Below are 27,740 nucleotides of genomic sequence, written 5' to 3'. Positions count from 1 at the left end.
ATCTTTCCCTGGGTCACTCAATCATTTCCCCCTTCACAAATTTTTTGCCCCCCCTTTACTTGTAAATCTGATAAAATGTCTCCCCCTTTTACTTTCAATCTCAGTCCTCATCTTCAATTATAACATAGTGATGGGTTCTATAGTGAATTGTTGGGCGGTCATTTTCCCCCCAAAACAAAAAACTCCTCAATAATACTTCTCTCTCTGCCGCTGTCTTTTCTCTATCGATGCTCTCTTTCCCTCTCTCCCACTCTCTCTATGAAAGCATGAATTTTTGGTGTTTCAGGACTCCGAAATTCTTTCTCTCCACTGGACATGTCTATGGCTCCGATTTGGGGCTCCGATTAAATAAAAAGAAACAAGTGCTTTAGAAAGTAAAGACCCCAGCTCTGTTACTTTTGGTGCTCCTAGGTAAGCTTCTTTTTTCAAATCCTTATCTTTATTTTACATGCAATTTGAATTATCGGGTGTGGATCTGAAATGGGCTTTTATTGTTTCTTGCTAATTTAGAGCAAATAATTTTTTTTTGTTGGTATGTGGAAATGAGATAAAGATTGATTCTTTGATGACCCATTTTAGTTAGTGTTAATTGGTTTTGTTTGTTTTTCTGTTTAATGCTTTTTTGATAAATCTTGGGTTGCTTACAGGCTCATTTTGTAGGAAAGTTTGTGTATTTCTTCTTGGTAAGGTAGATTCTGATTGTGGTTAGTTGGTATTGTTTATTTGTTTGTTACGATGAGATTAATTGTTGGAGTTTAGTGATAGTTTGGAGCAGGCTGTAAGCTAGTAGTTGTTATAAGTAAGACTAAAGGTCGAATACCGGAGTCTGTTGTTTTCTACTTAAATATGAATCATATGAAAAAGTGACTAAATTTCGTATTTGTTTTTTAGATCCTGGAAGCTGAGCTACAATAGGTAGCAGCAGTGATGGGACTAGAGGATGAAATATATATCACAGAGGACATTGTCCTGGAAGATGCCTTCTAGCAACTAGTCCTGAACTGAAACAGAATCCTTGGATACGCATTGTAGCTAAATTTCAAAAGCTGCCTGTATTTGTTATTAAGGTATCCTGGCAAGTGGCATTACAGTTTTCTAGTTGGTTAAACAATGATTTTGTTTATCTCACTCTCAATTTGGTTTAAGATTTTCTTGACATGCAAACTATTACTTTGTTTATCTCACTTTCAACCTGATCTATGTTTGTCTAAATATGCAGTCAAGTAACATGTCACAACTGGTCAAGGCTATCTGCATGATTCTGGATAAATGATACTATTGAATATCAGATTCCCAACAAGATTAGATCTAGTGACCAAGTGACACTTGCTTTTTCAAATAAATATAGTTCAGTAAAGTGATTGTACAAAACACCTTGACTTACATCGACACTCGACAATTTCTATGCTATGCTATGAGAGTAGTCAGCCCATATTCCTATTTAACAAAACATAAAGGTTGTATATGAAATGCGAGATAAATACACCTGACACTACAATTTAGTCTTACATTCTGCTGGAGTATCTCCGGATCCCGGGAGCAGGTACCATGCCATCTTTGAGTCGGGAACTAGTTTTCCTGATACAGCAATTCTTGGATGAGGAGAAATTCAAAGATACCGTTCATAAGTAAGTTATTTAGCATATCTTATCTTAGCTTTTCGGCTCTATCCTGTTGTTAATTTATTATATTTTTCAATGTAGGATCTTATATAAATTTGTTCGATGGATGTGCAACTTATTTTTTTCAGTTTTGTAAATTGTTATGTGTATTAGTCCTTCTTCAAGACAAAAATCGAAGTCTTCAGGTTTCAAGAACTGCTTAGATTAGACTTGTTTAGTTCATTTGTTATGTTCCAATTTTAGATAGTCAATCATTGATCATATTAAGAAAAACATAAGATGAAAAGATTTGAACTATCTGGCACTAGCATAGTTGGAATCTTGATGTAGTTGGAAGGACTAATCATTCTATTTGATGTAGTTGTCGGCCTCACTTTAACTGGCTACTTGGAATTTGGAATAACTAAGGGAGGCGGAAAGTATGGTAATGAGGGTCTGTCATTTGGAAATGGTGAAGTTGTTGAATCGGATAAAGCAGTTGTTGCTGTTGATGATGCGCGGTGTTCAAAAACTGGAGTGTCGATTCTTGGACAGGGTGGACATGCTGTTGATGCTGCAGTAGCAACTGCTTTGTGCCTAGGTGTTGTTAATGCAATGGCTAGTGGGATTGGTGGTGGAGGTTTTATGGTTGTTCGGTCTTCAGCAACTTCACGAACAGAGGCAATCAATATGAGGGAGACTGCTCCTATAGCTTCTTGTCATTTGGAAATGGTGAAGTTGTTGAATCGGATAAAGCAATTGTTGCTGCTGATGATGCGCGGTGTTCAAAAACTGGAGTGTCGATTCTTGGACAGGGTGGACATGCTGTTGATGCTGCAGCTGCTTTATGCCTAGGTGTTGTTAATGCAATGGCTAGTGGGATTGGTGGTGGAGGTTTTATGGTTGTTCGGTCTTCAGCAACTTCACGAACAGAGGCAATCAATATGAGGGAGACTGCTCCTATAGCTTCTTCCCAGGTTATTGGAATGTTAAGTTTCTGTTATAGCATTTATTTGGCAAACCAAAGTTTTTATTACCAGTGATGATGATAATTACCTCAAACCAATTACCGGAGGCTCTTCACTGGACTTGTAGTATTATGGCATTGTGATTAATTTGTGTATTTTTCAATTCATAGATGAACTTGTAAATTTGTAAAAATATTTAGTTTGTTGATGAATGTATACGTGTCCAGGTTTACTCTCTTTATATTAATGCAAGAGCTGCAAAATGCGGTCTCCATGAAATGGAGATTGCATTTTGCAGCTGTGTATTACTATAAAGAGAGTACACTTTGATTTGTATGTATTTATCGCCAAACTTTTAGTTTAATACTTGAACTCGTCCATTTGAGGTAGTATTTTTGGTTTTTGATTTGGCTCATGATTTTTTGATTGTTAGTTTGTTGGTCGAATGATTCATGGTTTGGAAATTTCTTGGTTAAATGTTTTTGGATCTGTTTTGTGGGGAGTTGCATATTTGCAAGTCAATTTTTTTTTTACCATTACTCAACAGACAACGGTTACTGTCACAATGTGTAAAACAATCATCTAAATAAGGTGTTCAGACAACAAGACACAAGACCGGTTGTTTGAACCTCATTTACCCAACACTACTAATAACCATTGTCTGTGAGCTTTCCTTTTAATAATGGTATATAAAAACCATTATTTGATGTTCAATAAGATAAGTGTTATAATAAACACTTGTCTAAATTACACAACATAAGGCCAAAAACTGTAGTCTCACACTACCATAAGTTAGCTTATTAACAACGGTTTTTGACTGTTATGTGAAAGATTTATGACAACAGTGCAGAAACCGAACTGTTGCCTATCTCGGTAAGAGGATGCCACAGAGACAAGTCTTTCAAAAAACAGCTATAACCGTTGTTCTACATGTACTCCAACAACAGTTTTTCAAGGAAAGGAAATTCACAGTTGTCTACGAATTTGGGGCAACAGTTTTTTTGTCAACCGTTGTTTCATAGGTGTTGTGTGATTGCAAATTTCTTGTAGTGAGATCTTGGACATTCCTTTCCATCGCTTATACAAAGTTTACAAATGAGTAGGCAGTTCCTGTTCAATTGAGCACATTGAATATTAGATTTAAGATAAGTAAACCAAATGTTTATACATATGAGGTAAATAATAAATTTATAGATAGAGAGAGTTCTTACCATATTATCCAAGTCCTCCATACTTGAGTATTGTCTGATCACCATCAAGGATTGTTCACAATCAAGTCTTACAGCATTGTAGTGAATACAAGCCAGGTACCTCTCAGTAATATCATGATTACGACAATATATAAACTTATCCACAATCCAATTGTTATAGTTCTCTTTGTTGAAGAAAAACATTGGCTCAACTGATGGATGTGTAATCGAAACAGCCATATGGTTGAAACACTGGATAGTAAAGTTGCCATATCCATAATAATCAAAAACAACAACAAAATACATCTTTAAATCATAAAATCTCATAAATTCTTGAAGGCCACAGATTTTTTTTCGATACTTATCATATTCCGCATTCCAAACAATTGTCTTGCACTTTAGGTGTACTTGGGAATGAAGTTTACTCCTGAATTTATCAATAAAACTAGACGGAACTCTCTGCAATTTTCGATAGATAATGCAGTGAGGTACAATATAAATTCAACTTCTTAATAACATTCAAATACAATCAGTTAAAAATTTACAAATGTTCCATCCTCATCTTTCTCCACATTTGCAGAAACAAACTGCCTAACGGTTTTCGTCCTCTACCTACATTTAACATTTATCAATCATGTATACCTAAGTTTTTAAATAAGCATCCAACAAGCAATTAAAAATATTGTCTGACATATTTACCCATATCACAGTCAACATTCCATGAGTCGTGCTTTCTCTTAAGTTCCTGAACATTGAAATTTAAAACTCAATCCAAAACAGCTCATGAAGAAATTTTCAAAAATTCGTGAATAATCTACTTTAGGAAATCTTATCAATCTGCTACACGGAAGTATAGGCATCCAGTGGTGAACTAATTATATCAATTTGAATTCAAATCATTGTCTATATGACTCCGAACTAAAACATGCAATCAACATCAATACGAACCCCCCCCCCCGACGATACTCTATCTCGCATGCGAACTACTGACGGACACAATACATACTAAAATCGGCTAAGTAAAGTTCAGTATTTGTTACTCTTATACATACAAATGGAGAATTACATATACAAATCTCATTAAACAAACTATTAGCCATGAACTTTACGACCAATTGATAAATAACTAAAACATGGATAGATGGGGATACTAACCTCCATAAATTGTTCATAATCTTCTGATTGAGAGAGTTGGTTTCCATGATTTGAAGTAGTAGCCATCGATTCTCCCTCGGCAGAGCTCTCTGTTCTATGTTTTGTTTGCAGTTAACAGTATTTTACCTAAATCCAACACTTTATGAACGATATGTTGGGTATGAATTACCTAATCTTTAAAATTTTAAATTCTTTTAAATTAAATATTACAATATACATACTATTGGAATTGTGTAAAGATTATTAAATTAAATTTTACGTTTTATCATTAAAATCATATCAGAAAAAAATATATTTTAATTTTAATCCTTATATGCTTATAAATTAATAATTATCACATTTTATAAATTTATAATTATCACGTTCTATGTTTTGTTTGCCGTTAACAATATTGTGCCTAAATTCAACACTTTGTTAAAGATATGTTGGGTATGAATTACCTAATCTTAAAATATAAATCTAAATTCTTTTAAATAAAATATTACAATATACATACTATCGAAACTTTATAAAGATTATTAAATTAAATCTTACGTTTTATCATTAAAATAATATAAGAACAAATTATATTTTAATTTGAATCTTTATATGAGTATAAATTAATAATTATCACATTTTATAAATTAATCAACACAAATTAAAAAACACATGTTGAAATTATTTTATTTTATTATTAATTAAATAAATTATTCTTAAATCATTTCCTTATTAAAATTGTAATATACCTTAAAATTAATCTATATCATATGACAACACGACATATATTTTTCTAACATACTTGAAAAAGTATATCAGCTTACATTTTTTTTCATTAACCGAAAAGTTAAGTAAACATTTCTCTCTATATTATTTAATATTTTTAAGAAAATTAAACAAAAATCCCTAGTTAAACAAATACTCTAAGTCCATATTCGACAAGAAAGTTTACTCTGAAAATACTGTACGGCCATTGTACGGCCATTATCAGGGGATAGAGTAGCGTCTATATCTGCTATAGGAAGTTAAGAGAAAGGTAGACAAACCAATCACAGAAGCACATTTATTTAGTAAACATCATTGTCAAAAAGGAAACAATTACGAATTCAAAGCAGCAGTCAGAAAAAAGAAGTTAAGGCTTATGAGAATATGTGGTCACATGGAATAACATAAGTTTTGCTACAGAAACTTATGAGACCAGTTTTGTACCCAATGTGAATGTTAACCTTTTACAACGGAAGAAAGTGAGAACTAGGCCCAGTACACTGGAAAACTGCAATCTTACTATCTGTTGTTCAGATAAAATTAAATGAACTTTAGTCATGGTATCTGGACTAGGAAAATGAAGGAGCCTGTACACATTTAATATTTCTTTGGCTAGAACAGAAGACTAGATGGTTAAAATTAAGACTCTGATTAAAAGCTAGCAAGGCATTGTATTTGAGACCTCACATATCCAGTAAAGTAAATTCTTTCAACAGTTGTGAAAAAGTAAGACTTTATATATCTACAAATTCTATGCCAATTAGGAATCTGAACAATCTCCAAAGCGGCATTCAATTGGGAATACGAACAATTACCGCAGAGGAAAGGAAGGAATACCAAGTATTTATCAACTATATACGCAAAAAGATAATAAACGGGGACTTTGAAAAAAATGAAGAGACTAAAGTATTATCTGCACCTTTTACTTTCTGCACCCATGTTTCTGGGCATTACCGCATCTAGTAGGTTGCAGCTGCTCTAAATAATTGGATGGACATTGAAGAAGAATCCGCAGGAATAATATTTTGAGGCTTCATCTGAGCCAATCACGGTCAGATGCTATGGCTTTAGATGGCCTGCAATAGCTTCCTCAAGCAACAGCTGAAAACCAGGACACTGGTTCAGAAAATTATAAGAAACAAGTATATAACAATATCAATAATATTAACCTTAAGGAACTTATTACTAGACCTTCTCATGTTACAGTCATGCACACCACTTCCATGAATAAGTAAAATATGTATGATTTAATATTTGTCGGTAAAAGATATAACAGACATTAACTATGTAAACCATTTAGAATGAGTTGTGACCGGTCTCCAATGGAGTAATTTGGAATACGTACCCAAAAAAATTGATACCTCAAAGGTACAAATGACTAAATGATAAATATGGTATTCAGAGTATCCATATGAGATTTATAACTCCAAATGTGAATACTTAAAAGGTAAAAATTGACTACTTTTGCATCAACCAAATGTGATTTATGAGTCTCGATGATGGGTAAGACACTATGTTTCTTAACCTCTCAATATGGTTGCACTGATCACATAGGTATTATGTTGGGTAGTATTTCAATTCTAGTGGGATTTATCTATTTTTTTTGCAAAAATCTATTGATTTTAGTTGCATGAATTTCTATAATAAAAATATTACAAATATTACAAATCTTGCATTAATTTAAAAAGAATGGACAATTACCTGGAAACTATACGACAACGGGGGAGGGGATTCATGGAGCATTTTCTTCATTGTTTCTGCAAGTATTTCAGAAATTTATGAAGTAGAAGTAGCAGTTCAATAATAAAATTAAAAAAAAAAATCACAGACAAACTTAAAGATAGTAAAATAATTCAGTCAAATGGTCTAACTGTGCCACAATCATATGTATACACACACAGTATACACACACACATAGATAATCAAGATTGTATAAGTGAATAGAGTTTGGAAATTTCATATTCCTCCCTTCTATATATCTAAAATTGATATACGTTTTATGAGGAGGTTTACTGCACATATTTTCCTCGACTAATCTTAGTTCATAATTAAGTTTTTACATCCCTTAATTCCAAGAAGAGTGTCACTAAACCGGAGATGACGACAGCTATGCTCATTTATTGTGCACTATTGAAGTAAAAAACTAAGTACTAGGGAACCACACATAAGACTATATACCTCAGATTCAAAAGTAATTGCATCTCCTTGTTCAGCGAAGCATTTTCGATCAGACAGGTTGTCTAGATAACCCAATGTTTCCAAACCTTCTATCCTCACTTCACTGTAAACCATATTTTTTGGTCAGTCCAGGTAGCAGAAACAAAAGAGGACGAGCTAAATACTTTAAATTTCACTCCGGCAAGCCTTCATAGTATCAAGAAATCTAATTGAGCAACAAGATCGCAAAGTCTACATTCCTTCTCCTTTATTATTATGTGGCAAATGATCAAAATAACATTGAGAAGGAGAAGTGTCTAAATGGCACATCTGAAAAGCCTTCAAGTGTCACTTATGTAAAACATAACGCACACATGTGTTTCAACTATAACTTAAATGTATTGTGCATGTACTAAAATGTGGCACTAATTTAAACGTGTCAGTATGATCATTTTTCTCTCATATTGTGTTAATAAAAGGTAAACGCACTTAACTTTATTTTACCTACTTAAAACAAATGAAATGCTTTCAAAAAATATTAAAGCAGCGTTTAGCATAGGGCTCTTCTACTTTTAAGTAAGTAATATATTTCCTTAGAAACTAACAGTGAGAGGGAGTTGAAAATGTAGCATTGTACTGAGTAGCACCATTTTGGTGATATGCAAAAGATTACTAAATGACACACATACATAGCACAAAAACGTCAACAATTTACAAATAGCAGAGGTTTTAATAGGTACTTAAATGTCACTGCCAACTTAGCCCAGTCCTGTTTCTATGATCTTTGTTTTATTTCATGTCACAACACATTACAACCAGTGACAGAGTATTTAGGTTCAAAAATGTCAGTGCATACCAGATATCCGAAACAGACAAATATGTATGGTAGCCAAATGAGAAACTAAAGGCTGCTGTCAATGTTCCTGATGTGCGATATCATGTTGAGATTCCCACAAGATGAAAGAGAAACCCTAAGTCGAAACTCATAACTATGGAAGACAAAGAAAGAAAGCTGTCCACAAATTCATATTAATATATGTGGATTGATAATAACCACCAACATTCATGTACCCAAGAAACTCTTTGCCTACAATTTTTACTGTCCTGCCATTTCTATACCTACAAATATGATCTTAGATGTGAAAACATATACACAGGCAAACTACAAAAGAGATAATACAACAACTTCACCAAGTACAAAATGTTTCTATAACCATAGGTTCGTATAAAGTTATCAAACACGTGGAGGCGTCCATGGATCCAATCAGCATATAGCATTTGGAAACTTGCAACACAATCACTATCTTTTGCAGTTATATAATTTATTTATTTTTAAATACCGATTAAGGCCGTGTTTGTAAAGGGAAAAAAACAATATATCTGCAAAAAAGTACTTTTAAATAAACCGTGCGTAACTAGGATATACTTGTCCTGTAAATTAATAGGAAAATACATCAAAAGTTAACCTGTAGGGCCACTGCTTTAAATCTTCCTCTGAAGTCTTTTGCGGTAATCCTTCTGTTTCTTGGGAGGAGGATTATGATCAACTCTCCATCCTTCGTTTCTTGCATGACCATTTGCTTCAACTGAAGCGGAGGAGCAAAACTAGAGAAAATTTTAAAACCTGCATCAAGTTATCGATACTATGATTTCAAATAAAAAGACTGCAACGTGCATATAACGATAATTGGTATATACCTTGGGAAAACAAACAGAGATTCCTCCTCGCTTGCATTATAAGGCCTGGGAACCTTCAGAAAACATTTAGGAATATAATTAAGATTACGCCCAGTATTGTATATTAAGCAGCATAACTTGATTACTCAATCACTCACTCAACAAATACATTAACAAATACATAAGGCACATTTTAAACTTAAAACTATTCTCCGCCCTTTTGTTTATAGTTTCTAAAGTACATTTTTTGGTCATTCTGTAATGCACCACAACCCAGAAATTATATTCTTAAGAAAATTCTATCATGGATCACTTACAGAGAGATATTTCAAAGAGCAAGTTGTCGTTAGAAGCACTTAAACAGCAAGCCAAAAAAACAACTTAAGACTACAACCTAATTAACTACATAATTGTGGAAAAGTTACAATATAATTTGTCATCCAAAGTTCGATAGGTCAAATTAGTTTGCCTAAACTCTTGATCGGAACATCGAATATTGGGTATTATTCTCTTAAAAGATTTTTATGTATGTTCTGCGTTTTACCGAAAGGAAATAGTGATTCATGTATTTGTGTAATGAGAAATATAAATCTTTTGCGATGCTGGTGTATTGTGTCAGAAATCGGATTACAGCTTATGAGTCAAATCCAAAAACATCAAATATAAGCAACAGTGGAGCTCTGAGGTTGGTATGAATAAGGTACTAAGATTTATAGAAGGGGAAGAAATAAAGGAGCCTGTACACATCTAATAATTCCTTGTTGTCTACAACAGAAGACTGGAAGGTCAAAATGAAGACCCTGATTAGAAGTTCATCAACAGTCGTGGACAAATAATTAAATAAGACTATATATGTACAAATCATATGGGCCAATAAGGAATCTGAACAATTACTGAAGCGGAAAGTATTCAATTGGGAATATAAACAATTACCGAAGAGGAAAGAACTAAGTTCTCTACTATATATGCAAAAAGATTAATAGGGGCTTTAGACAGAAATTAAAGGGACTAGAGTAATTATCTTTATATTTGCTTTCTTCACCCATATATTATTCTGGGAATTACCAGATCCAGTAGATGCAGCTGCTTTAAATAACTGGACTCGGGTACGGAGATTCAAACATATCCAAGTATCAGATTTGGCACTTTGAAAGACTTAGAACCTGGCGACACCATTTGGCAGTTGGCACAAATACAAGGACATGATATATTTTTAATTTAAATTCATTGAATATAATATGTAGAGTTTGGGGGCCAGAAACTGAGCTAAAAATTTTATTAGGTTATATATGCTCCTATCATGTTTTAATGTTCTATTTCCTGTAATATTTTCCTTATTGACATTTATTTCCAAGTATTACTTATAACCAAAAATGAATGTGGACGGTATCCACTGTAGATTTCTTCTTTATACAATACACGCATATCTACAGTTCTACTTGTGGTGGTTGACTTTATTGTCTTCCATCCCCCATTCATTTTTCCCCATCCCTCCATCATCTACCCACATCTGCAAACATATTCAAATTCACCTTTAAAGCACCGGTAGATCTGCAATTATTACAGGAGGGATGCTTTTTACGGCAAACTTCGAATATTTTTTGGCGAGCTACAAATAATACTCATCTCAAATAATGCAGTACAAATAATGCAGTATAAATAATGCAGTTTCAAGACCATATATCAAGTAATGCAGTACAAATGATGCAGTACAAAGTTCAAACACTATACTCGCTCTCAACAAAAATCAAATTGTAAACTGAAATTATAAACTGTTAATTAAAAACTCCTTTTCTTGAATTTGATTTTCTACTCTCAATTTATTTATACTGTTTTAATTTTGCAAGTGATTAGATTTAAGTTTCCATTTTAGGGCTTTCATTTTAGGACTTTCAGTTAGGTATACATCTCTAACTGGTCTAACTGATTACGGCTTCAATTTATCTTTCTTCCATTTAGTCATAGGTTTAGCATTAAAGGGCAAGTGTATCCTGCTATTCTACCTGTTGAAGATAAGAAAGTTACTGGTAAGGTTTGTTTAATAATGATAATCCATCTTGACTTTCAGCCTGTATAACATTAATGATATATAGCCCTCTATAGTATTAATAATTTCCATTCTTTATGTAATTATGAACATTTAGATATAATCTTCAAATTACTTACTTCCATGTGTTGATTCTCTTACTATTATCATAGAACTTTTGAGCAATTTGCATCAGGTTACATAGGTTTCCATAGCTTATCCAATGTAAAAATTCACATTATCCGTTGTTCTAATAACTGAATCTTCAAAAGCAATAATGTTTTTCATATGCATATCATCACTATGTACTAATCTGCAAGTTGCAATTATATTTAGGAATTTCAAGTTGCCTCACTTTCTGATGGGGATTATAAGAAAAAAAAATGAAAGAAATTATTTATGAACTTGATTCGGGAAAATTCCATTCTCTGCAAAATTACAGAGTATGTGCGTATTGCATTGATATATGAAATGATTAGTACGTGGTCAACATGCCTGCTGCTTTATCCTCTTTGTTGCTTCTTGTTTATGTATGCACTAGTCAAAAAGAGAACTAATACTAAACATGCAGATTGGTTTTACAAAAACAAAGTTGTAGCCAGTGCCTACTTACCAAAGCTTGTTGCAGACGTGCATTCTCTTCTTGTAACACGTTCAGTTTCGCTTCCAAGTCACGAGTATAAGCCTAGCCAATCAGAATATATGAAAACAAACTTTAGAAACAGACTTGGTATGGCCCTTTTAAAGACCATGGTTTTAATCTAACATATTTACATAGTCATACTTATTTTTTGTGAATATTTCGTCTTAAATAGAAATTATAACAAAATATTTTTTTTCTGCAACCACTTAACAAAGCACTAAGTATCACCACTGTGCATCTTCCATATTAGGCTCAATCGATTATTAATCATCATCCCAGATGATCCAGCACAATTGAAAATATGATACATGAGAAAATTTATCATTTATAGAGGTGGATCTCCCCTTAAGAATATATGAGTTTCGGCCATAATCATATACAAAAATGGTAATATATCTTAATAAAACTAAGCGGACTTGATACTTATGGCTTATATAATGGTTAACTAGACACCTCAAGAGAGATCCCTTAATTCTATTCTCTTTTCGAATAAGATTTCTCAAGCTCTAGTCTAAATATTCTACTTGACTCATTAATTTATTCAACTACAGATTCGACTCATTAATATTCAATTGAACTAAATAAAGTAAAAATGTTCAAGCCGATAAAACATAAATTGCTCCCACCATAACATTCTATTAATTACAAAATCACACTATACATATAAATAAACAATAGCAGTTAAACCAATAGAACAATATCAAATCAAACACTAAATTCTTCGAGTACAACTAACAACGATAAATAGAGCAATAAATCCATATCGAATGAACATACTCAAGCGCAACAAAACAAAACAAAACAGTAAGATCGCAGTCAATAAATCAATGTACATGTATATATGATGATCGCATTCAATTAATTAAATCGCAATTAAATGATTAATTACCTGGAAACTACACGTGGACGGGAGCGAGATTTACGGAGCACTTTCTTCATTGTTTCTGCGAGTATTTGAGAAATTCAAATAAAAATGAATAATTAAATAAATAAAAACATAAATTGTATAAGTGAATAGAGTGTCGAAATTGACACCTTATATTTAATAAAAAGGGGGCGATGGCGATTGAGAGATTGAATATTACGAGACAGCAACTCCATTTCACCTCCAAAGCCATGATTCGATGAAATTGTGTATGCTACATCTGAGATACCAGTCAGATGCACAGAAGGCCCGGGCTTGGACTTGGACCGGTTCCTAGCTTTTCGGGCTTGGATCTTGATCGGAGATACCAGTCGGTTTGTGAATTTCGAAAAATTTCAGAACCTGTTTAGATTCTTCGGCGGACTTCACCGGTTTTTTGGGCAGTGTTGGATCCGACCAGATTTTATTAGAGATTTTAAGATTATATAGATTAATAACTAAATTATTGCACAAATATATTAATTTATATGTTTTATTGTGGGACAAAAATGAACATTTTATAAAATAATACATTTTATAAATGTTATCCAAATTTATATATTGTACTTATAATGCCTTTTTTCATCAATATTATAATAAAAAATATAAATAATATTATGAGTCACGAATATGTAAAAATATATATCTTTAAAATATTATTTATATTAGTAAATGTAAATACATAAATATATAAAAAATTATATTAGAATAACCAGATTTTAACCAGACTTAAAAACTGTATGATATCATGTATGTTTGGTTGTGGTATTAATATCATGTTTGGTTGATTGTTCGAATTTATATGAATAATTTAAAATATTTTTAAGTTTATAATTTTAAATAATTCAAACAATAATATATTTAATATTTTTTATTTTTTTGAGCTACTAACTTAATTTTGGTATTATAAAATTACACGTAAATTTATATTAGTCGATATATCATTGTCATGTTTCATACTCAATTCCTCATTATTTATCAAAATTTTACTTTTGATGAATTTAGATATGGGTTTAGAGAAGATAAATTTTTCAAACAACCATTAAGTAAGAATTGCGATAAACAAACATGATATTTGAAATATTTGAACCCTACGATCCCTAAATAACATATTTCGGAGATAAAATGACACAAACAAAATAAAATTCAAAATAGCACTCCAAAACAAGATTGCGGCAAAGTTTTAAAAACAAGCAAAAATACTACTTTTTTTCTCACTTTGCCCCCTCCCCCTATTTAATTAATAATTAAGTCCACCACCCTACTATCATGTAACGTTTTAGTGTATTTTATTATTATTTTAATTTTTTATTATGTGTCATTTTTGAGTCGAAAATATCACTTAATATTACGTTTTAGTTTAATATTTTTTTGGGGTTCAAAAATTCACTTTGGGTATTAGTAATATTTAAAAAATAGTTGCCCCTCCTCTCTATCTCTTTCTCGAAACCCGAACTATTGTTTTTCGGTTGGTTAATAATAAGCCGCATTTTGATCATTTTTCCTAGTTTTTGTTCATTTCAAATAAATATCTCTCTTCAATTAAGAGTTTTCGTATTTATCTGAGTTTTCCTAACCATTTTTTGTGTTTTGTTTTCTCTCATCGTGAGAGTTTAGTTTGTTTGCTTTGTTATTCGGGATCGTATATCTCCAAAATTTCGTATATTAGTTCGTTGATAGGGGTCACATCGAATCACGATTATCGTCAGTTGTTTGAATTCGTTTGGACACTTCAGATTTATGTGTTTTTACAATTTCAACAAATTGTTAGATTGTCTCTCTAAAAATGCTGTATATTTCGAAAATGCGAGCGAGGAATTTACAACAGTTAAAGATCTGATCAACGATCGTAGTTTTTTCGAAGAAGACTATGCTTTGATTTATCTTAATACGTATTTTTTTTTATCGTAGGTAACCCGTAGCGGCTACCCTTCGGGTGCGTACTGGGTAAACCCTATGGGCTCACGCAATAGCGGCAAATCACGTGAACCAAGGTAAACCGCATTTAAGCGACAGTCTCTTACTCAGGAGGCATAATCATAAATTCTCCTCCGGTGGGATTCGAACATGTGACCAAGAGGATAGTTTTCCTCTCTTTAACCGGCTGAGCCAACCCTTGCGGGCGTATTTTTTCAATTTTGAATATTATTGTAAATGTCGCATGATTTTTAATTAAAGAATTAATTAAATACCCAAAAAATAATTTGAATAAAATACACAGTTAATTTAACAATTTTTAACATTTTAAAGTTTATCAATTCTCTTTTAGATTTTAGAAATATTAAAAAAAGAAATCAATAAAAAGTACACCGATTTAGGGTTCGGAGATTTAGGAATCGATCTCTAATTTAACAATTTTTAATTTTTTTAGCGTTCAAAAATGTCCTGTTTGGATTTTAAAAATATTAAAAACTGAGTAAAAAACACAACAAGCTAACTAGAAAAAATTGTGCAAAACGTTACTTAAAGCGATCTAACTAAATTAACGTTTTACCATGACTAAAAATTTAAAAACCTCAAACACAAGTTCATCTAGCGTCTTGGACACAAAAGGAAAAAAACAGTATTAATAACAATCAAATCTCTATGCAATTTAGTGTTTTAGCTAACTAAAAAAATAGTATTAATAACGACCAAAACGCTACGCAATTTAGTGTTTTAGCTAACCGCTACCCGTTTCTGCATACTATTTTGGACTATTTTTACATGTTGTGCTATTTTAGACATTTTTCTACATATGTGCCATATAGGACTAACAGCCGGTTTAAATGAATATTTTATATTTTTTGATTTTAGGGCAATTGTTTAAGATTATAAACTATTTGAATACAAATTTTGGGTGATAATTTTGTAGTATTAAATTTTGGTATTTTTTTCGGTTTAATTGACGAAAAGAGGGTGAGTAGGTTTGATTGGGTTTAGGGATGGTAACGGATCATGTATTGTAAAATCCAAATCCCAATATTTTTGGTTTATCACAATGCAAATCCGTCGGGTTTCGAACGGATCGTGTATTTTTCAGGTATCTAATATTACGAATAATATAGTCAAAATTTACATTATTTATACATCGAAACACGATTATTTACATTTATATATAATACTTGAATTAAAATAAACTAGTTAATGAGTAGTCGAACATATTATATTTTACCGGTTGATATGATGATTGAAATTTAAGACATGTTAATAACATAATACTTAGTATCCAATCACAAATATATTTTTAGATTTATTAAAAATACAACTTAATAATAAAAATGGAGATTGAAATAAAGAGTTATAATTCACTAAATAAACGTTTACAATCTTGACATTATTACACTACTACTCAAATAATATAATAAAAATATGTAAAATATATCTCTGATATCTAAAATCTTATATATCATATATTATATATGTGTTGGGTTTTATTCGGATTTCAGATTTGGATCGGGTTTAGTTTGAGCTTCGGATTTTGGATTGAGTATCGATTCGGTATCATTAAAATCCAAATTAAAAAATTTGGGTTATGTATATCCAAAGTATGAGATAGGCGGCAGATCGTATTAATTAACATCCCTAATCGGGTTTGCTAATGTACATTACTTATTCCCTGATGGAAGGACTTGATTCAAAAAAAATTAAAAGAAAAAATAATCTTAGAACGTCTCCAATCGAGATGTCAAAAAAAGTTCCAAAATATCATGTAACATGAAAGTGCCAAAACGTCAGGTAGACTATGTTTTTAACTTTGTATGCTCATGTTGATCGCTTGAAAGATAAGACTGTTGTTTTACATTTCGTCCCACTGATTCCGTGGAGTTGTATATTACTTTCTTGGTCGATACATACAATGCTTTCCTTTGCAATTGCAGCGTGGTGATATCGAGGTAGTTTTTATCGGAGTGAAGAGTGAAAAATTTTGCTCTAACCGACAACCACTTCGCAATCTTGAGAAATATTTTGAAGAGAAATTTTCTACCATGCCATGGACTGCCATCCTGTTCTCGGATAGAGCTTTCCAAAATTTTTTGGAATCAAAATTAAGACTTCATTTTTCTCATTTTCTTTACGATTTTGATACAGTCTCGGTTGTAATTGATCCTACACGCATGGTCTTGCAATGTCAAGCTGACAATATCTTCCTTTGACATGTTAACCGGGCTTATCCTTTCTCCCTCGAAAAAGTAGAACAACTTATGTTTGAAGACAAGGAAACCTTGAAGCATCCTTCTATTAAAAAACTATTGTCTACCTTTAGGCGTGATTACATCATTAACAAAGACAATCAAGTATGCCTTTTTTGTAGGTCATCATGATTTAATAGTCTTGTATTCTCTTGGCACACCTGTTTATTTTCTTCATCAATATACTTATTTTATGCTTCTCTCGTAGGTTACTGTTTGTGATCTTCAAGATAAAGTGGTTGCATTGTTATTTAAATGAAATATTTTTTCAATTGATGACGTTATGAAAGAAATCCAGCAAGTTGGCTGACAATGCACAATTTGAAGTCGTTCTTGTTTACATTCATGACTTGTATGATTCTTGTGAGTTTGCAACTGAAGAGACATTTTGGAAGAAATTCAGCAAAATGTCATGGTTGGCACTCTCGTTCAATGACCCAAGATGCAAATATTTGAATCGTATCCCAGGCTTGTCATTGTTGGGCCATAAGGAAAATTTGTTGAACCATATGATGTTGACATTTTGAGGAAATTTGGTCGTCAGCATATCTATTCTCCTGCGAAAGAGCTGCTGAGTTGGAGGCCGAGTCTGAATATATCCATACGTTGAAGCCGAATGTGCTGTCGGGTCCAAAGATTTCTTGCACCCAAGAAAATGGGTTCAAGGTGGGTTCTTCTCGACGTTCTTAAAGATGTTAATTGTCCAAGTTTGTATTGCACAATGCTATTAACTTTTGCCTTAACTTTACAGATTAAAGTGTCACAACTTATGGAAAGAGAATCATACTCATTATCGAGAATGGTTGGGCCGTTTGGTATCCCACCATTTAGTAGGGGCTAAAAGAAAAATATCTCAAAATGAAGAATACTAATGATGCTTTTTGAAGTAATCCACGGCCCATATGTGGGATCCTTTTATGGTAAAACTATTCGAACCGTGTCATGGTTGAGGCATCGTACTTTTTACGGAACCAGATATAAAATTTACGGGGGACCGACTAATATTCGGAGAAACCAAACTAAGTTAATTTATAACTTTTTTTCAAAAATTTACACTAAAATTTCTGCGAACTTCGACAGTTGGCAGGTACGGAGACTTCCTTGGCTGCCCTCTGGTTCCCCCTCTGAAAACTAGGTCAAGCTTTTTGCATTAACAAACTGCAGAAGATAATCATTGTTGCATGTTAGTTCTCAATAAGTCAGTTATGTTAGTTATATATGATTATACGTTATTTTAACCTTTAGTTCAGTTCTTACCTGGACTTTGATGATGAATGCAGAAATTTATTATAGAAATTTTATACTTTCATATGGATACAATCTTCCGTAGAAAGATAAGCCCAATCCACCTGAAAAATAGATAAGATGTTAACTTCTGAGGCAGAGCCTTCATCTACAAGGCAGTAGATTCATGTTTTTAAAAAATTGACATGATATCATTCCACATGAAGCTGCTCCATAAGCAATCTATCTTCAGAATTGTCACACAACAGATAGAACTCGAAGTAAAAAAGAAATGATAGTTAATGCGACTTTACATCAGTCAAAACAAGTTTTTGCATATTTGGCAAGTAAAAAAAAAGATGTTTAGTTTGGGCTAAGAGACACTTGCATATATATTATCTACCTTAAAGGTTTCTATATATCTGAAATTGTTATATGTTTTATGAGGAGATTTACTGCACATATTTCCCTCCACTTATCTTAGTTCATAATTAAGTTTTTACATCCCTTATTTAGACAGGAGATGATAACAGCTATGCTCATTTATTGTGCACTAGTGTAGTACAAAACTAAGGGAACCCACACATAAGACTGTATACCTCAGATTCAAAAGTAACTGTATCTCCTTGTTCAGTGAAGCATTTTCGATTAGACAGGTTGTCTAGATAATCCAATGTTTTCAAACCTTCTATCCTCACTTCACTGTAAACCACATGAATTTTGGTCAGTCCAGGCAGAAAGAAAAGAGTAAGAGCTATATACTGTAAATTTCACTACGGAAAAGCTTTCATAGTATCAAAAAACCTAATTAACCAAGAAGATCGCAATTATGTGGCAAATGATCAAAATAACAGTGAAAAGGGGGAAGTGACTAAATGGCACATCTGAAAAGGCTCCAAGTGTCACTTTCAACTATTATGCAGCTATGTTAACAAATTCATATTAATATATGTGGATTGATTATAATCACCAACATTCATGTAACCAAGAAACTCTTTGCCTATAGTTTTTACTGTTCTGCCATTTCTCTACCTACAAATATGATCTTAACTGTGAAAACGTATACACAGGTAAACTACAAAAAAATAATACATCAACTTCACCAAGTACAAAATGTTTCTATAACTAAAGGTTTGTATCATCTCAAAGTTATCAAACAAGTGGAAGCCTCCATGGATCCAATACGCATATAGCATATGGGAACTTGCAACATAACTTGCAACGTAATCACTATCTTCTGCAGTTATATAGATTTTTTTTCTAAATGCCGGTTAAGGCCTTGTTTGTAAAGGGAAAATTAAATACATCTGCATAAAAGTACTTTTAAAAAAACCTGGCGTAACTAGAATATACTTTCATGTAAATTAGTAGAAAAATTCATCAAAAGTCAACCTGTAGGGCCATTGCTTTAAATCTTCCTCTGAAGGACTGAGCAGCAAGTCAAATAAGTCTTTCCCGCTAATCCTTCTGTTTTAAGGGAGGAGGATTATTATCAATTCTCCATCCTTTCTTTCCTTTGTTTCTTGCATGACCTTTTTCTTAAAATGAAGCGGAGGAGCAAAACTAGAGAAAAAACATGCATCAAGTTCTCGGTACAATGATTTCAAATAACAAGACTGCAACGTGCATATAACGATAATTGGTATATACCTTGGGAAAACAAACAGAGGCTTCTCCTCGCTTGCATTATAAGGCCTGGGAAACTTCAGAAAACATTTAGGAATATATTTAAGATTACACCCGGTATTGAATATTAAGCAGCATAACTTGATTTCTCAACACTCACTCAACAAACACATAACGCACATTTTAAACTTACAACTATTGTCCGCCCTTTTGTTTCTAGTTTCTAAAGCACATTTTTGGTCATTCTGTAATGCACCAAAACCCGGAATTTATATTCTTAAGAAAATTCTATCATGGGTCACTTACAGAGAGATAATTCAAAGAGCAAGTTGTCGCTAGAATCACTTAAATAGCAGGCTAAAAGAACAACTTAAGACTACAACCTAATTAACATAGATTGCAATTACCAGCAAGAAAGCCTGCACACAACCATTATACACTTCAATGCCAGGGGCACAAGAGGCAGTAGAGCAAGAAATTCTACTCATTATACACTTTAAATGTAGTACCACACAACAGGGAGAAGTGGTGTTTTTTAGAAACATTATTCTGGAAAAGTTTCAATCTAATTTGTCATCCAAAGTTAGATGGGTCAAATTAGTTTGCCAAAGCTCTTGAACGGAACATCAAATATTGGGTATTATTCTCTTAAAAGATTTTTATGTGTGTTCTGCGTTTCAGTGAAAGGAAATAGTGATTCATGTATTTGTGTAATGAGAAATATAAATCTTTTGCGATGTTGGTGTATTGTGTCAGAAATTGGATTACAGCTTTTGAGTTGAATCCAAAACATCACAAAAATGTAAGCAGCAGTGGAGCTCTGAAGTTGTAAGCAGAAGACTAGAAGGTTAAATGAAGACCCTGATTTAAAGTTAGCAAGACATTATATTTGAGACCTCATACATCCGCTAAGGTAAATTTCATTAACAGTCATTGACAAATAACTAAATAATACTATATCTACAAATCATACGGGCCAATTAGGAATCTGAACAATTACTGAAGCGGAAAGTATTCAATTGGGAATATGAACAATTGCCGAAGAGGAAAGAAAGGAATACTTAGCTCTCTATTATATATGCGAAAAGATAATAAATAGGGACTTTAGACAGAAATTAAAGGGACTAGAGTAATAATCTTTATCTTTTGCTTTCTGCACCCATTTATTATTCTGGGAATTACTAGATCCAGTAGGTGCAGCTGCTCTATAATAATTAGACTCGGGTACGCAGAGTCATACATATCCAAGTATCCATCATCTACCCACATCTGCAAACATATACAGAGTCACCTTCAAAGCACCGGTAGATCAGTGATTATTACCGGAGGGATGATTTTTACGGCAAACTTCGAATATTTCTACATGTGAACAGGAACGAAAATCATGGAGCACTTTCTTCATTGTTTCTGCAAGTAATTCAGAAATTCAAATAAAAATGAAGAATTAAATAAAAAAAAGATAAATTATACTCATAAAAGATTGTACAAGAAGAGGACCTTAAGAATCTCTGCACTCCATGAAATGGTGAGCAGTGAGCCCAACAATTGCTTGCGGGAAACATAAAAACATTTTCAAACTTGAGTTGAAGTATTTTCTGTTTATTTTGAGGGTTGAAATGGAAATTTAATAACCCATATATGACCATTTCCGTGAACTCCTGTAGACGAGGTAGCAAAACATGTCAAGACTTGTTAAAAATTCTAGATTTGTACATTAATAGTCTTTTTTGCTTTTAGTTTTATTTACATTCTTGGATGCTTCTTACTTCGTGGTTGGCTGTTTCCATAATCTTTGGTTCTCATGAATGATTACTGAACATGAAAATATGCAAGATATAAAATGATGGTCAACATGTCTGCTGCTTAATCCTCTTAATTGTGTAGTTCATGTTTGCACTAGCCAAAAAGATAACTAATAATAAACATGCAGATTTGTTTTACAGAAACAAAGTCGTAGCCAGTGTCTTACTTACCGAAGCATGTTGCAGACCTGCATTCTCTTCTTTCAACACGTGCAGTTCCGCTTCCAGATCACGAGTATAAGCCTAGCCAATTAGAATACATGAAAACAAACTTTAGAAACAAACTTGGTGCAGCCCTCTCAAAGACCACGGTTTTAATCTACCGTATTTACATAGTCATACCTATTTTTTGTGAATATTTCTTCATAAATAGAAATTAAAACAAATTTATTTTTTCTGCAACCACTTAACAATGCATCTTCCATATTAATCCTTTACGATATAATCATTTCATTGTAAATAAACCGTAAATGTTGCACTAGGATAAAGTTAAGTATTAACAATAAATTTTCAAATTATAAGGGTTTGAGGCTGGAAATTTCGATAGTTTTAATGGATCGGGATCCGTTTAAATAGAAAGAACAACCAAAAATGAACGTGAACGTATCCATTCTAGATTTCTTCTTCATACACTTTACACACACACAATTACACAAATCTAGATCAACTTGTTGTATTTAACAAAAATAAATACTATTATAAATCTCGCATTAATTTCGAAAAATACAAAGAAATACCTGGAAACTACACGTGAATAGGAACGAGATTCATGAAGCACTTTCTTCATTGTTTCTGCAAGTAATTCAGAAATTCAAATAAAAATGAAGAATTAAATAAAAAAAAGATAAATTATACTCATAAAAGATTGTACAAGTGAACAGAGTCTCGAAATTGACACCTTATATTTAATAAAAAGGGGAGATTGAGAGATTGAATATGATGAGACAGCTTCGTGTATAAAAAGAAATCAATCGGCTGCAACTCCATTTCACCTCCAAAACCATGATTACATGAAATTGATTGTATATGTAGCAGATATAATAAACGGGTGCTAATCCCTAACCCTAAGCCGTATTATATAGGCCGAGCAAGTGCCATTTGCTTATTTTTGAAGCCCAGTAAGCAAAACATGGGCTTGGTAAATTAGGTGGTCAACTAGCTCCGGTTCAAAACCCAAGTCCAACAGTTTTATATAATTTTTAATTTGTAGTATAATTAAGATATATATATATATATTAATAATAAAATGATTAAAAAGGATTTCAAAAGAAATGAAAAGATTAAAAAAAATGAAAAATTTAAAATATTAATATTAATAAAATTGAAAATTAAAATTACTTTTTATTAAAATACATTTTTATAATTAAAAAGAAAATATTACAAGAACATGAAAATTTAAAAGATTGCATCTGAAACAAATTAACCATTATTATTATGGAACATTGTGATATGCTCAACCAGATTGGATTGTAGTTGACGATTGTAGTTGACGATGTTTAATAGGGGCGATTGAGAGATTGAATATGATGAGGCAGCTTCGTGTACAAAGAGAGATCAATCGGTCGCAACGCGATTTCAGCTCCTGTTATATATCGAGATGCACCAACTGCACGGGCCGGGCTTTGGCCAGCATTTTACGGGCTTTGATTTTGAACGAATCAGATTGGGCCGGGTTTTTTGAGAAATGTCGCAGTCTGTCTAGGTTCTTAGGTTCTTGAGGTGGTTTTATCGGGCTTTTTTTTTATCGAATCAGACTGGGTCAGCTTTTTTACTCATTTGAATTGGATATAGTTTTATTAGGAATTTTGAAGATTATATATGTTAATAATTAAATTATTGCAAAAATACACTCCCTCCGTCCCTCCCAATTGTTTACATTTGGGTTCGGCACGGAGTTTAAGAAAAATGCTAAAGTAGTGGAGAAAAATTAAAAAAGCGAGTTAATTTGTGGGACCGATTAATATTATATGTATAAATTGAGTATAGTGGAGAGAAGTAGTGGATGTAGTTATTTTAAAAATTATAAAACTTTACTATTTCAGGAAAATTTTGAAAATGTAAATAATTGGAAGGTATATTTCAAAAAGGATATTGTAAACAAATGGGCGGGACATAGAGAGTATTAATTTACATGAAATATTTTATGAAAACATTAATTCTTTGCCTAAAAATATAGGGCATGTCGAAGCCTTAAGCTCGGCTCCAACCCGGGCTTGATCGGGTTTTGACGGGATCGAATTTTGAGATCCGAATTTTTTGTGCAACTCTAGTTATATAGAGGATAAAAAAGTTTCACTTGTTAGGGAGTGACAAGGTGTTTGAGATGTGTTATCGGGTTAAAGACTGTATGAAATTGGTATGATATCACGTATGTTTGGTTAATTGCCGGAGTTGATAGTATATTAATATCATATTTGGTTGATTGCTCAAATTTATATGAATAATTTAAAATATTTTTAAGTTTATAATATAAATAATAATATATTTAATATTTTTTATATTTTTGAGTTATTAACTTAATTTTTGTATTATAAATTTACACGTAAATTTATATTAGTTGATGTATCATTCCCACGTTTCATACTCAATTCCTCATTGATTATCAAAATTTTACTTTTGATGAATTTAGATATAGGTTTAGAGAAAAGAAATTTTTCAAATAGACATTAAGTATGAATTGCGAATAAACAAACCTCATACATGATATTTGAAATATTTGAACCAAATGATTCCTAAATAATATATTTTGGAGATAAAATGGCACAAACAAAATAAGATCCAAAATAGGACTTCAAAACTAGATTGCGTGCAATGTTTTAAAAACAAGCAAAAATGCCACATTTTTAGCACTTTGCCTTCCCCTTATTTAATTAAGTCCACCATGCTATTATCATGTAACATTTTGGTGTATTTTATTAATATTTTAATTTTTATTATTTGGTGCCACTTTTTTGGGTCGGAAATATTACTTAATATTACGATTTTAATAATTATTTTTCAGTTCATATTTATAAATTTAAGGATGTACCCTAATTTAATAATTTTTTTGAGTTAAATAATTCACTTTGGGTATTAGAAATATTTTAAAAAAAAATAGTTGATGCTCCCCTCTCTCTATCTCAAAATCCGAACTCTTGTTTTTTGGTTGGTTAATGATAAGCCGCATTTTGATCATTTTTTCCTAGTTTATGTTTACTTCAAATAAATCTCTTTTTTCATTACAAGTTTTAGTACCTCTCTGTGAGTTTTCCTAACCATATATTATATTTTATTTATCTCTCATTGTTAGAGTTTAATTTATTTATTTTGTTATCCAGGATCGTATATGTACGAAATTTTGTATATTGGTTCATTAATAGGGGTCACATTGGATCACGATTATCTTCGGTTGTTCGAATGTGTTTGGACACTTAAAATTTATGTGTTTTTACGATTCTAACAAATTTTTAGACTGTCTCTCTAAACACGATGTATATTCAGCAATGTGAGCGAGGAATTTACAACAGTTAAAAATTTGATCAACGATTGTAGTTTTGTCGAAGAAGATTATGATTTGATTTATCTTAATACGTATTTTTTAATTTTGATTATTATTATAAATGTCGTATGACCTTTAATTAATGAATTAATTACATATCCAAAAAAATAATTTGAATAAAAAACGTTGTTAATTTAACAATTTTTTAACATTTTGGAGTTCAACTATTCTCTTTTAGATTTTAGAAATATTGAAAATAATAATAATAAAAGTACACCGATTAAAGGTTCATGGTCTTAGGAATCAAACTCATATTTAACCGTTTTTATCCTTGGTTCAAAAATATCTCGTTTGGATTTTAAAAATATTAAAAATTGAGTAAAAAACACAACAATCTAACTAGAAGAAATTGTGCAAAACATTACTTAAAGAGATCTAACTAAAGTAACGTTTACCATGACAAAAAATTTAAAAACCTCAAATACAAATTCATCTAGCGTCATGGACAAAAAAAGAAAAAACATAGTATTAATAACAACCAAAACCTTATGCAATTTAGTGTTTTAGCCCATTTCTGTGTTTCTGCATACTATTTTGGGTTATTTTTACATGTTGTGCCATTTTAGACATTTTTCTACACCTGTGCCATGTAGGATTAACACCCGGTTTAAATGAACATTTTATTTTTTTTTTTTATTTTAGAGCAATTTTTTAAGATTATAAACTATTTGAATACAAATTTTGGGTGATAATTTTATAATATTAAATTATTATTTTTTCCGATTTATTCGATCGAAAATAGGGCGGGTAGGTTTGATTGGGTTTAGGGATGGCAATATGTCGGGTATTGTAAAATGCAAATCCCAATATTTTCGGGTTATCTAAGTCCAAATCAGGTTTCAGATCAGATCGTGTATTTTTTAGGTATCCAATATTACGAATAATATTGTCAAATTTTACATTATTTATACATCTGAATACCATAATTACATCTATATAATAGCTAGAATTCAAATAAATTAGTTAATGAGTAGTCAAGGACTCCAAGTCTCCATCTCCATAAAATCTAACCCTTGAAATTTAATATATCTTAATAACATAATACTTAGTATCCAATCACAATTTTTTTAATATATATAAAAAGTACACTTAAATAGTAAAAGTTGAGATTTAAATAAAAAGCTATAATTTACTAAATAAGAGTTGACAAACTTGACATTAATATACTACTACTCAAATAATAGAATAAAAATATGTAAAATATATGTATTATATCTAAAATATTATATATCATATATTATATATGTGTTGGCTTTTAATCGGTTTCAGATTTGGATCAGGTTTAGTTTGAATTTCGGAGTTTGGATCGGGTATCGATTTGGCATCGTTGAAATCCAAATTCACTGACGGTATATCCAAGGTACCCCGCAGATCGTATTAATTAACATCCCTAATCGAGTTTGCTAATGTACATTACTTATTCACTTTATTCAAAAATATTTAAAAGAAAAAATGATCTTAGAACATCCCAAAATATCGGGTAACATGAAAATGCCAAAATGTCGCGTTAACTATAAGAGATTTTTTTTGAGTTTGTAGGTTCATGTTGATCACCTGAAAGATAAGACTCTTGTTTTACATTTTGTCTTGCTGATTCCGTGGAATTTTCATCTGAAACTGTATGTTTCTTCCTTAGTCGATACATATAATGCTTTGCAATTGCAGCGTACTGATTTCGAGCTCGTTTTCATTGGAGTGAAGAGTGAACTACTTTCCTCTAACCGACAACCACTTCGTAATCTTGAGAAATATTTTGAAGAGAAGTTTTCTATCATGCCCTGCATGGACTGCCATCCCGTTCTCGGATATCACTTCCCAAAAATCTTTGGAATCAAAATTAAGATTTCCTTTCTCTCATTTTCTTTACGATTTTGATACAGTCTCGGTTGTAACTGATCCTACAGGCATGGTCTTGCTATGTCAAGCTGACAATATCTTCCTCTGGTATGGTGATGGAGCTTATCCTTTCTCCCTCGAAAAAGTTAAACGACTTATGTTTGAAGACGAGGAAACCTTGAAGCATCCTTCTACTAAAAAACCCATGTCTATATTTGGGCATGATTACATCATTAACAAAGACAGTCATATATGCCTTTTTTGTAGGTTATCATGATTTAATAGTCTTATATTTCATTGACACACTTTTTTGTTTTCTTCGTTGATATATTTATTTTTATTCTTCTCTGGGAGGTTAACGTTCGTGATCTTCAAGATAAGGTGGTTGCATTGCATTTTTATGAAAATTTTCCAATTGATGACCTTACAAAAGATATAGAGTCAATCTATCATCAGTTGGCTGGCATGGCATAATTTGAA

The 27,740-nt window shown here is 31.9% G+C and overlaps 1 protein-coding gene and 1 long non-coding RNA gene across 5 annotated transcripts; both read right to left on the bottom strand.

Annotated features, from left to right (window-relative positions):
* Positions 1–3,226: 3,226 nt before the first annotated feature.
* LOC141706760 (uncharacterized) lies at positions 3,227–5,542 on the bottom strand. Of its 3 annotated transcripts, XM_074509589.1 has the most exons (5): positions 4,915–5,542; positions 4,459–4,504; positions 4,305–4,371; positions 3,781–4,218; positions 3,227–3,679 (listed from the first exon to the last, which is right to left on the bottom strand). In XM_074509589.1, exons 1-4 carry the CDS (start codon positions 4,978–4,980, stop codon positions 4,158–4,160), a joined length of 240 nt encoding a protein of 79 aa, XP_074365690.1. In that variant the 5' UTR covers positions 4,981–5,542; the 3' UTR covers positions 3,227–3,679; positions 3,781–4,157. The 3 variants fall into 3 exon arrangements, with proteins under 3 accessions (XP_074365690.1, XP_074365688.1, XP_074365689.1); XM_074509587.1 differs by lacking the exons at positions 4,305–4,371; positions 4,459–4,504 and having other exon boundaries at positions 3,228–3,679; XM_074509588.1 differs by lacking the exons at positions 4,305–4,371; positions 4,459–4,504 and having other exon boundaries at positions 3,229–3,679; positions 3,781–4,011.
* A 12,700-nt stretch (positions 5,543–18,242) lies between these two features.
* Positions 18,243–22,943, bottom strand: LOC141706759 (uncharacterized). Of its 2 annotated transcripts, XR_012568885.1 has the most exons (10): positions 22,785–22,943; positions 22,624–22,678; positions 22,058–22,129; positions 21,582–21,742; positions 21,408–21,491; positions 20,109–20,161; positions 19,851–20,021; positions 19,058–19,160; positions 18,492–18,583; positions 18,243–18,392 (listed from the first exon to the last, which is right to left on the bottom strand). It is a non-coding gene; the product is annotated as an uncharacterized LOC141706759 (long non-coding RNA). The 2 variants fall into 2 exon arrangements; XR_012568884.1 differs by having other exon boundaries at positions 20,109–21,491.
* Positions 22,944–27,740: the final 4,797 nt, after the last annotated feature.

This window comes from Apium graveolens, chromosome 2, assembly GCF_009905375.1.
Source record: "Apium graveolens cultivar Ventura chromosome 2, ASM990537v1, whole genome shotgun sequence".
NCBI lineage: Eukaryota > Viridiplantae > Streptophyta > Magnoliopsida > Apiales > Apiaceae > Apium > Apium graveolens.
Note: the sequence above shows the minus strand (reverse complement) of the source record. Positions and strands in the feature narration are given on the sequence as shown.